Here is an 11,322-nt window from a genome sequence, read left to right as displayed (position 1 = left end):
CAAATGTACAAAGTCTATCAAGTAAGCACCTTTATCTTCACTGCGGCGATCCACCAAGGAGTCTCATTGTTATCTCAAATACGGCAAACGTGGCACCATTTGCTGGAGCAGCCCTTAGTATTGTTGGTAAGAATCCTTTGTAAAAACCTTTTATTCCTTGTTTACGGAAGACATCCCTCACCACAGACAACGAGGAACTATATTTCGCTCCCTTCAAAGCATCAGTCTGCAACTTGGACTTGATCACATCAACAGGATATATCGAAATCCACAAAGTGTATCCACTTAAACCACCATACATGCACAATTTCCAAGGCTTGATTTCTGCTCTGGTTAAACCGGGATGTTTCTTCAAGTCATTGGCTATCAAGGCTTCATAGGTGGCAAAATAAATACCTAATCCAACTGACTCCCTGACCAATGTCGGCCCTAAACCTTTATAGATACCCCGCAAGCCATCAATCTGGTAAATCTTCTTAAAACAATCAATAGGGCCGTGAAAGATTTTTTTGCCAGCTGTCTGAGTTTGAAGTCTAATACGAATATGCTCAATGGGGGACGTTAAAAATCCATTGGCAAACCCAGCAACAGCTCCACAATTGAAGAATTGTACCAAGCTTAACGGCTTTCCATGAAGCTTTTGGTCATAATAACGTTTCATAAACTCGTTTACTGAAAATTGCACGGAAACACAAGCACCTACACCAACCAAGGGAGTCAATGTACCTTTATAAAACCCAGCAAACCCTTCATTCTTGATCAATTGTTTAATAACGTCCAACGCCCCGTTATATGTTCCTTCCGGTGCCGATTGCAATCTTACCTTGACACAATCAAAAGGCTGGCCAACAAGAACTTGAGCAATACCTCCCATTGTTCCTGCAAACAAGTCCTTGGCTACTTGAGCATTGCTGTCAAATGAGGGCTCTTCTATCTCGATAGCCATATTAGTAGAGATGTGAATGTAACGAGTGAAAAATTGCTTATCTTGGTAGAACTCCACACATGTTGACAAACATTTTTTTTTCCTTTTTTTTTTTCAAAATGTTGCAATGCGCTTTTGGTGTTCCGAACTGAGTAACAAAATCAGAGTCAATTTGGGAAAACCCCAGTCTGACTGAGTTTGGAGTCCAACAAGCTTATAAGTATGAGCGTAAACGCATAGGCAAGTAACTGAGTCAACCATTGCATTCTGTTTCTAGTGAGGCTCCCCATGAAGTCACTTATTGGTGTTGGTCATATTAAAACTCCCAACTATGAGGGATGGCAGGGTAAGTCCATTAAGCTTGCGTTCATAAAATCTCCCTATGGACGCAGGGTTGGCGAGATACAACGTAATGACACGCTAATATGCTGTTCCATTAGCTAATAGCTTCACTTGTGTACAGTTGTGCTTTTAAGTCTTTTTTTTTTTTTTGGTTCTTTTTTTCTTGCAACTGAAAACCCGGAAGTCACGAATAAACAATTTTCATGCGATCCCATTGAACTCCGAGCTCACATTTCGAAACGCTTTGTACAAGAAACAAGGTGGAAAGGCTGAACCATCCGTTGATTAAATTACTCTTTTATGATCCGTTAATACTGCAGCCTTTGACAGACTTTTGATATATATACTACATGTTTCAAAAATGACCAAAAAATTGACCCCACAGGAGAAACAGAATCGCAAACCCGCCCTGAGGGCTTGTACGTTTTGTCATCAAAAGCATTTACAATGCTCAAATGAACGACCTTGTAAAAATTGCGTCAAGAGGAATATTGCTTCAGAGTGTCACGATATTGTTCGAAAACGAGTTAAGTACTTAACAGGATCTTCAAAACCATCGACAAGCAACAAATCACGCCAGTCTTCGGAAGTTTCTACTCAAAACAGCTCATTCAGTACGTCACCAGTGTCAATAATGGAAGACGGTTCCAAAACACGGCCCGCCCCAATCGCCAACGAAGTAAATGATGCTCAACTCATACCTATTCAGTTGCATTCAAAGCAAGAAACATCGTCAAGTCTTCCAATGGAGGACTCTAGCGTCACTCAAATAAAGGATATTTTGGACACGCCTCCTTTCGATATGCTGCATAAAGATTCAGATTTCAACAATGACTCCATAGAAGTGAACAGAGCAAGCCTGTTGGAAGCCGACCCTTTATTCCACACAAACACGATGCTAAATACCACTACCGATGTCATCAACAAATTGCTAACAGATCATTATGAAATTGATAACTTGAGTCAGCCGTCTTTGGATCCACTTTCCCAGTTGTCAGACGCTTCCCCAAGTCTAAGTCTAAACCACAGAAACAGTCAGTTTAGCTCCAACTATCTTAATGAAGAGTATCTCATGCTCGGCGATATTCTTTTGAATTCAAAGCCAGCTTCGCCAACACCCTCAAATACAAGCACATCCGAATACACAAATGGGCCAACACCTGCATTTATACAAAATATCGATTTCGAAAACATGAATGAATCAAAAAAGCGGGTGGTTCAAAAATTGCGAGATTCACGTCCGTTTATTTCTTTGGGTTATCCCACAGACTCAAGTATGAGTCTAGATAATTTGAACAACATGGCACATCAAACTGATAACCTTTTGGATAACAATGTCAGCTCGAGGGGAAATGCCAGCAAGCAAACTACCGCTCTCAACTCAAATCCGATTGTGAATTTCAAATCAAAGTACCGCTCAGATTATGTTTCTCCTTTAGCAACTCACAAAATTTACAAAACGGTGTCTGACATATACAACAAAGATGTCATAAATTTCGAGTATCCGAATTCTTATCATGCACTTACCAATTTTTTAAAGACAAGATTCCTGGGTCATGGCTTAGATACTGAAGAGAAGCAATGCAAAAGACAAAACTTGCTCGTCATATTGAAGTTGATTGCAAGCTACAGACCAACATTTATTAGTGCACACAAGTCGTTGCTAAAACCACAAGATCTTCTTCTTCTAGAGATGAGTTTCCAGAGGTGTTTAATAGACTACGAGAAATTGAGTCAGTTGAACTCATCGCCAACAATTATATGGCGTCGAACTGGGGAGATTGTGAGTATCACCGATGATCTACTAAGCTTGTTAGGTTACAAATTACTGGACATTTTATCAAAGCGAACTTTCATTATGGAAATGATGTATGATGATGATTCTGTTGTGAAATACTTTCAACTATTCAAATCAGTGGCAGTGGGGAACTTGCATTCAAGTATAAGTACAAAGATCAAGCTAACTAAAAATGAAACTCATTTTAACAGCACAGCAAATGTTGACGCTGACTCACAGTTGCAAAATAATGTTGGTACCAACAACTATATTGAATTTTGCTCAGTTTGGACAGTCAAGAGAGATTTGTTTGATATTCCAATGCTAATAATTGGACAATTTTTGCCAATCCTTCCTGCAGGAGACGGTGTAAGAATGTATTGATAGTATTAGAAAGCATTTACGGAGAGTCTAAGGACACAAAATACGTATTGTTATAGCCTCGTAAAAAGAGAGCTAGCCTGTTGCCGCGATTCGAAATAATTATGTTTCTTCGGACAGGCTATTTGCGTTGATCTCTTGATTAGGCGATGACCAAATACGCGACACCCTGGAAACAATAATGTTAGCTTGTATTTGTGGAGAAAATTGTGCATACATCAGGCTATATTCGATAAATAATCAACCGTGCATTGAAATCATGCGTGAGAATATAAGGTAAGGTGATTTTTTTTTTTTTTTTTTTCGAATTCTTTCTTCGACCTCAAGTCCGTTATTACACGAAGTTCACTTTACACCAATTACGACCCATAAGAAAAAAAGTATACAAGCGACTTAACACGGATCTGGAAGAACTTAACTGACTTTGATCATCTATGTCACAGCTTGAAGTACTTGTAATGAGGGGGATATGCATTCATGAAGCTTTCGGAGTTTCCATTTAGGTGCTCCTATTTTTCCCTAATATTCCCCCTTTGTGTAATTATTATAGTTTTGGTTCTTTTGTTTCTTTCGCAGTCATGTCATGAGGTGATAATTTTTTTACAACCTAAGCTGATTTTTAGTTTACTACCCATGTAGCACTGAAAAGTAGCGCTGGGAGGAGAACGTAACTCCTTCAACTATAAATACCAGTGGTGTCTGCCTGCTTGTCAAAATTTATTTTGCCTATCAATAACCCATATTAACTATTCCGTACTTAATATACAAAAACAAAAAAGAGCTATAAATCAATAATGCCTGCTGCTTCTTCTGCTATTACCCCTATGAGAGCTTTAATTGCTGGTGGTGTCTGCTACGGTCTTTGGTCAATCTACATGGCTAAGAACTACTTCCAAAATTCATCAATGAGAAAGATTTACGTCACGTCAGACCCAGAATTTGCAAAGGTACATCCTATGAGACACCCACAATATGAAGGTAACCTCAATAAAGAATAAATTAATAGAGTTTTGTTTGAAATGGCTTTGCTGGTCTCTTCATTTCGCAACGTAGGTTTATCGTATAATATACATCATTTATTTAAATGGACTCTGTCTAAGTAGGGGCTTCAACTGCTTGTGTCGCTACCAGTTTTATTTGCCTTTTGGTTTTGCCCTTTTGTTCTTGATGAGCATTAAGTCGTTTTTCAACTCTGAATCCAACTACATTTTCGCCCACAATGAAGATATCGCAAGATACAATAAGCAAACTACAGCTGGACGCTTCTTGTATTAGGAACATTTGTATCCTTGCCCACGTCGATCATGGTAAAACATCACTAAGTGACTCATTGTTGGCAACAAATGGAATCATCTCACAACGTATGGCAGGAAAGATACGATACTTGGATTCGAGAGAAGATGAACAACTCAGAGGAATCACAATGGAGGCATCTGCCATTTCCTTGTACTTTCGAATTATGAGAAGACAAAAGGGAGATGAAGAAAAGATTGATGTCAAAGAGCATTTGATCAACTTGATTGATTCACCTGGCCATATTGATTTCTCGTCAGAGGTGAGCACGTCGTCAAGATTATGCGATGGAGCTGTAGTCTTGGTTGATGCAGTTGAAGGTGTCTGCTCGCAAACTATAAATGTGTTGCGTCAATGTTGGATTGATAAATTAAAGCCCATATTGGTCATCAACAAATTGGATCGACTAATCACTGAGTGGAAGCTTAGTCCGCTAGAAGCATATCAACATATATCAAGAGTAATTGAGCAAGTAAACTCGGTGATAGGCTCATTCTATGCGGGAGATCGACTCGAAGACGATTTAAATTGGCGTGAGGCGGGTGAAGTTGGAGAATTCATTGAGAAAGATGATGAAAATTTGTACTTTGTCCCTGAAAAAAACAATGTCGTATTTGCATCTGCAATAGATGGATGGGCTTTTACCGTCAAGACTTTTGCTGAGATTTATCTGAAGAAGTTAGGCTTTTCGCAAAATGCATTAGCAAAGACTCTTTGGGGTGATTTCTATTTGGATATGAAGAACAAAAAGATTGCTTCTGGGAAAAAGCTAAAAGGAGGAAACCCGAAACCCTTGTTTGTGTCTTTGATTTTGGATCAGATTTGGGCTGTTTACGAAAATTGCTTAATCGAGAGGAATCAAGAGAAGCTTGAAAAGATTATTGAAAAATTGGGGGCCAAGATCTCGCCACGAGATATGAGATCCAAAGATTTGAAAAACTTGTTAAACCAGATCATGTCTCAGTGGATACCTTTGAGTCATGCCGTGTTAGGAACAGTCATTGATAATTTGCCTAGTCCAGTCGAAGCACAGCTGGAGAGGATAGACAAGATTTTAGAAGAAACTATTTACAGCGCAGTTGAAGGTGAATTGGACAAGAGCAAACTTGTCGATCCAGAGCTCGTAAAAGCCATGCGTGAATGTGATAGCTCTCATGCGGACACGCACACTATGGCGTATGTTTCAAAGTTAATTTCGGTACCTAATGAAGAGCTCCCAAAAGAGACAGAAAGAGGTGCGGACGTGTCGGCAGAAGAGCTAAGAGAGAGGGCAAAAATTGCAAGAGAATTAGCAAAAAAGGCATCAGAAGCCGCTGCCGTTGCTCAAGAAAACAGAGCTAATGACGAGTACACAATAAAGCCGAAAAAGGATCCATTTGATTGGGAGTTTGAAGAGGAAGATTTCGAGCAGGAGGGTGATGAGGAAGAAATGGCAAACTCAAATGAGACTTTGATTGGTTTCACTCGTGTTTACTCTGGTACCTTGTCAAAGGGCCAGAAATTAACTGTGGTAGGACCAAAGTACGATCCGTCACTACCAAGAGATCATGAGAAGAATGTTGATCAATGTGTAGACGATGTCGAGATAAAGGATTTGTTTTTAATTATGGGAAGAGAGTTGGTGAGAATGGACCACGTCCCAGCTGGTAATATCGTTGGCGTGGTTGGGTTAGATAATGCTGTTCTCAAGAATGCCACCTTGTGTTCTCAAATCCCCGATGACAAGCCATACATCAATTTCTCCTCCACGTCAACCTTGATCCATAATAAACCAATCATGAGGATAACTGTTGAACCAACAAACCCAATGAAGTTGGCAAAGTTGGAACACGGTTTAGATTTACTTGCCAAAGCTGATCCTGTTTTAGAGTGGTATATTGATGACGAGTCTGGGGAATTGATTGTTTGTGTGTCAGGGGAGCTTCATTTAGAAAGATGTTTGAAAGATTTGGAGGAGAGGTTTGCAAAAGGTTGTGAAGTTTCTATCAAGGAGCCGGTCATACCATTTAGAGAATCATTGGCTGACGATGTGGTGAACAAAGAAAGAGCTGGGGACCAAGTTGACGAAGAGCAAGAAGAAGACAATGAACTTGTGAGCCTTGAATTTGATGTTTCTCCATTACCTAACGAAATCACACAATTCTTGATTAGTAGCGAAGGTTTACTCAATGAAATTGCGAAAAATAAAGGCCATAGCCTGGAGGTTAAGAGTTTATTGTGCGAAAAATTGATTTCAGTAGTCAATCAAGAACAGGCATTCGTTGGATTTGAGAACGCCAAATCATTTGTTGATCACATAGTAGCATTTGGCCCCAAGAGAGTTGGTCCCAACATTCTTTTGGATAAAACAAACAAGTTGAAGCATTTATTTGCTGCAGAAACCCCTATCGAAGCATTTCCATATGAAAACAATATATTAAATGGTGCTCAATTAGCACTTAATGAGGGTCCTTTAGCGGCTGAGCCCATGCAAGGTGTGATTGTCATTTTGAAGAGAGCTGTGATCAACGATGTCGACGAGGACAAGGTTTTGATCAATCGCGGGAAAATCATTAACCAGACAAAAGCATTGATTCACAAACAGTTTTTATCAAAGTCGCCGCGTTTGCTTCTTGCAATGTATACATGTGAAATCCAAGCTGCCGCTGAGGTTTTGGGTAAAGTTTATGCAGTTGTACAAAAACGTGAAGGGTCCATCATCTCGGAGGAAATGAAAGAAGGAACTCCATTTTTCACAGTTGTTGCAAGAATACCCGTCATTCAAGCTTTTGGTTTTAGTGAGGATATTAGGAAGAAAACCTCAGGTGCCGCTAGTCCGCAACTAGTTTTTGATGGATATGATGTTCTTGACATTGATCCATTTTGGGTGCCTCATACCGAGGAAGAGTTGGAAGAATTGGGTGAATATGCAGAGAGAGAAAATGTTGCAAGAAGATACATGAATAACATTAGGAGAAGGAAAGGTTTATTTATCGATGAAAAAGTCGTCAAGAATGCTGAAAAGCAAAGGACTTTGAAAAAGGATTAGTGTAGCTTTAGTTTGTGTAGTTATTTGTAGAACAAAAAGAAGAAGAAAAAATGTGTAGAATGCGTAAAGACTTTAAAACCCAAGCTCGTACTCATAAGCAATATTTGCCTACTGCCACTTTAACTCTTCAACTTTTATCAGATTGTACTCGCATTCATGGACGAGATATAACAAGCGTTTCTTAAATTGCAATGACCGCTCTGACTCAAGATACGGGGAAGTTGGACTCGCAATCATCAATTAAAAGAAACAGGCAACCAACTGAAAATAACTTCAAATTATCACAAATGAATGGCTCTACAAGCAATAACAAACAAGATATACCAAGCCCAGATCAGGATCAGCTATTAAGCTTGACGTCTAAACACAACGAGAGTTGGCAGCTAGCTATGGCGAAACAACTTGAGGATGAAGAAAATTTCTCACCATTTCCATGTGAAGACGACGACAATCTGACCGACCCGAACCCCATTTTAAACTATAACATGTCAGAAGCTCTTGAACTGGTACCGAACCAGGCGGGTGAAACGATCCAGGAGGTGCCGAATGCAAAAGTACATCACACCAACTTGTCGAGCTTGCAGCAAATTGATCCATCAAAACGACCAAGAAGGAGAATCATTTGTCCTCCACCATCGTTTTTGCATCCCGATGAAATTGATTATATACGTGACAAAATCACTCGCGTTATCGAGGAAAAGGGAGTAGGCCAATTGCCAAAAGATTTCAACTTGTTTGACTCCGAGAACAATAGTATTCACCTTCAATGTGATGATGATGATTTGAGTAAATCACTGGGTCGGGCTGATAATTGTCAGCTTAACCGCACATCCATCGAGATTAAATTCAGCCAAATGCCAGAATGCGAGATCCATGGTGAAGAAGATTGCGATTGTCCTATATTTGATGAAACTTGTACATCTTCTCGTCTATCATCCAAGGGTTCGAGCGACTTGAGGTACGCAGATTGCGAAGACGGCAAGTGCGGTCCTTCGTGTGAACTTACATTTGAGTATGATAGTAGTGGAAGACTTGTTCCAACGGGTACCAATATTGAAGAAAAATTGAAGCTGATTACCAACGAAGCAAGTAAATTGAAACAACTCAAGGATGAATTAAACTCGATAATTTGTGAATCGAGTGAATCTCAGGCTCTAGTGCCCACAAACAAACTACAAAATCGTCAGCAGCCACCTTCATCTAGCTCATCCAAGTCATCATCAAAACGCAAGATTAGTGCAGACAAGAAACCCAAACGAGTAATTACCGATCCACTAGATGACCTAAAGATATTGGTAAAAGATCGACCTCAAGCTAAATTGGAAAAGTGTGCAATACGTAATCGTCGGTCAACAACGCCACAAAACTATTACGGATTAATACCCAATGATAGCTGTTGTTTGTCATGTCAGTACGAGGCTGTATTTGGTACGAAACCTCGATACCTCGTTGCCAAAAACGCCAGCTAAACAACTATTCAGCTCGAATTGCTAGAGAGGTTGAACTTAAATGATATTGTAACGACGAAACGTGATATGTAGATACAATTCTATGCTTTAAGTTGTGTATGGTTTCTCTCTAGAAACTAGGGGAAAAATATCATAAGGACAAACTTCGTATCTCGAAAAATTTGCGTTAAAATTGGTATAAATTGGAACAATTTTGCAACCTATCAAACACCTAAAAATCAAATCACTTGTTTACGCTTGTTCAAGTACACTCTACAAACCTGCTGTTGTACATGTACAAAAAAAAAAAGTTTATATTATATCCAAATTATATATAAAAAAGTCTATAAAATACTGTTGAAGTGAATTAAAAAATTGTGTTGAAATTAGAGTCTTTATTTTAACAATTAAAATTTCAATTTTTTAGGTTGTTCCCATGGATTTTCTTGGTTGGTGAAATGTCCATATGATGCAGTTTTGAAGTAGATTGGTCTAGCCAAATCCAACTCCTTGACGATAACACCTGGTCTTAAATCAAAGTTCTTTTTGATAATTTGTACCAATTCGTCAGATGAGTATTTGGAGGTACCATAAGTGTCAACGTAGATGGACAATGGCTCAGCAACACCAATTGCATATGAAAATTGAACCAATGCTCTTCTAGCCAACTTGGCGTTAACCAATGATTTGGCAACCCATCTGGCAGCGTAAGCAGCAGATCTGTCAACCTTGGAGAAATCTTTTCCAGAGAAAGCACCACCACCGTGGGCTCCCCATCCACCATAGGTGTCAACAATAATCTTTCTTCCAGTCAAACCAGCATCACCCTGTGGACCACCAATGACAAATCTACCTGATGGTTGAATATGGTAGATAGTCTTGTCATCCAACAAGTTGCTTGGAATAACCTTTTTGATGATGTGTTCTTGAATTTCCTTTCTCAAGTCTTCGGTTGAAATGTCATCTGAATGTTGGGTAGAGATGACGACAGTGTCAACTCTTTTTGGGATAACAGCTCCACCATCTTTTTCATATTCAACGGTGACTTGAGTCTTAGTGTCAGGTCTCAACCATGGCAAAGCACCTGATCTTCTGGCAGAAGCCAATTCAGCATTCAATTTGTGAGCTAACAAAATGGTTAATGGCAATTTCTCATCAGTTTCATCGGTAGCGTAACCAAACATAATACCTTGATCACCAGCACCCAATTCTTCCAATGCTTTTTCGTAGTGCAAACCTTGAGCAATATCCGGAGATTGTTGTTCAATAGCAACCAAGACATTACAGGTGTTGTGGTCAAAACCCTTTTCTGAATGGTCGTAACCAATGTGCTTGATGGTGTCTCTAATGATTTTCTGGTAATCCAAAGTAGCTTTGGTGGTGATTTCACCAAAAACCATAATCATACCAGTCTTGGCAGCAGTTTCACAAGCAACCTTGGACAATGGGTCAGCAGCTAAACAAGCATCCAAAATAGCATCAGACACTTGATCACAAATCTTATCTGGGTGACCTTCACCAACTGATTCCGAAGTAAAAAGAAATCTTTCTCCTGAGGTAGACATTTTTTTGAGTGAGTTGTAAATGAATGCAATTGAAAATATATTGGGTTTCAACAAGCAGAAGAAGAAGAAGAGAAGGGTTTTTTTTCCAAGAAGAAATGAATTTGGGAAAAACGTTGTTGATTTTAAAAGCCCAATGGAAAAAAAAAAATTGGTGAAAAAAAAAAAAAAATTCAAAAAAATTACCTCGTTGGTAAATAAAAAAAAAAAATTCAGCGTTATATACGATGAGCCACACTCGTGGGGCATTCCCTTTTTTTTTTCTTCAACGTATGATGGTTAGCGAAGTCACTGACAAGTTAGTCTAGAAACAATGTAAGCACCGTTCAGGATTGAGCTACGACCAGTTTGCGTACGAAAGTCTGTAGCTATCTTCCGATAGCTAATTGATAATCGTACCTCGTGGGAATGTAAGGACTCACCATGTTTTGTATTGTGCTGCAAGATGATCTAAGAAATCGTGACTTTCACATGTGCAATGAGGTTGGACCCGAGTCACAAAACTAGAGGTCAATTTTCTTCTAAACGAGACATCGTACAATTCAACATGTGTTGCGAACAGATCA

At 39.3% G+C, this 11,322-nt stretch overlaps 6 protein-coding genes across 6 annotated transcripts; 4 read left to right on the top strand and 2 right to left on the bottom strand. All coding sequences in view use genetic code 12, as the record gives it.

Moving 5' to 3' along the window:
• Positions 1–37: 37 nt before the first annotated feature.
• YMC1 (organic acid transporter) lies at positions 38–946 on the bottom strand (the record flags this gene model as incomplete). Its single annotated transcript, XM_036809721.1, has 1 exon — positions 38–946. The coding sequence occupies one exon, from the start codon at positions 944–946 to the stop codon at positions 38–40; it is 909 nt and encodes a 302-aa protein (XP_036666330.1).
• A 682-nt stretch (positions 947–1,628) lies between these two features.
• On the top strand, positions 1,629–3,428 carry ZCF23 (Zcf23p; the record flags this gene model as incomplete). Its single annotated transcript, XM_036809720.1, has 1 exon — positions 1,629–3,428. The coding sequence occupies one exon, from the start codon at positions 1,629–1,631 to the stop codon at positions 3,426–3,428; it is 1,800 nt and encodes a 599-aa protein (XP_036666329.1).
• Positions 3,429–4,219: 791 nt separating this feature from the next.
• On the top strand, positions 4,220–4,423 carry CPAR2_208020 (uncharacterized protein; the record flags this gene model as incomplete). The annotated part of the gene is made up of 1 exon (XM_036809719.1): positions 4,220–4,423. One exon carries the CDS (start codon positions 4,220–4,222, stop codon positions 4,421–4,423), a length of 204 nt encoding a protein of 67 aa, XP_036666328.1.
• Positions 4,424–4,644: 221 nt separating this feature from the next.
• Positions 4,645–7,746, top strand: RIA1 (GTPase; the record flags this gene model as incomplete). The annotated part of the gene is made up of 1 exon (XM_036809718.1): positions 4,645–7,746. The coding sequence occupies one exon, from the start codon at positions 4,645–4,647 to the stop codon at positions 7,744–7,746; it is 3,102 nt and encodes a 1,033-aa protein (XP_036666327.1).
• Positions 7,747–7,937: 191 nt separating this feature from the next.
• CPAR2_208000 (uncharacterized protein) lies at positions 7,938–9,215 on the top strand (the record flags this gene model as incomplete). The annotated part of the gene is made up of 1 exon (XM_036809717.1): positions 7,938–9,215. One exon carries the CDS (start codon positions 7,938–7,940, stop codon positions 9,213–9,215), a length of 1,278 nt encoding a protein of 425 aa, XP_036666326.1.
• Positions 9,216–9,601: 386 nt separating this feature from the next.
• Positions 9,602–10,759, bottom strand: SAM2 (methionine adenosyltransferase; the record flags this gene model as incomplete). The annotated part of the gene is made up of 1 exon (XM_036809716.1): positions 9,602–10,759. The coding sequence occupies one exon, from the start codon at positions 10,757–10,759 to the stop codon at positions 9,602–9,604; it is 1,158 nt and encodes a 385-aa protein (XP_036666325.1).
• Positions 10,760–11,322: the final 563 nt, after the last annotated feature.

This window comes from Candida parapsilosis, contig 005809, assembly GCF_000182765.1.
Source record: "Candida parapsilosis strain CDC317 annotated contig 005809".
Lineage (NCBI taxonomy): Eukaryota > Fungi > Ascomycota > Pichiomycetes > Serinales > Debaryomycetaceae > Lodderomyces > Lodderomyces parapsilosis.
The sequence above is the reverse complement of the archived record's forward strand: the minus strand, read 5'-3'. Positions and strand labels throughout refer to the sequence as shown.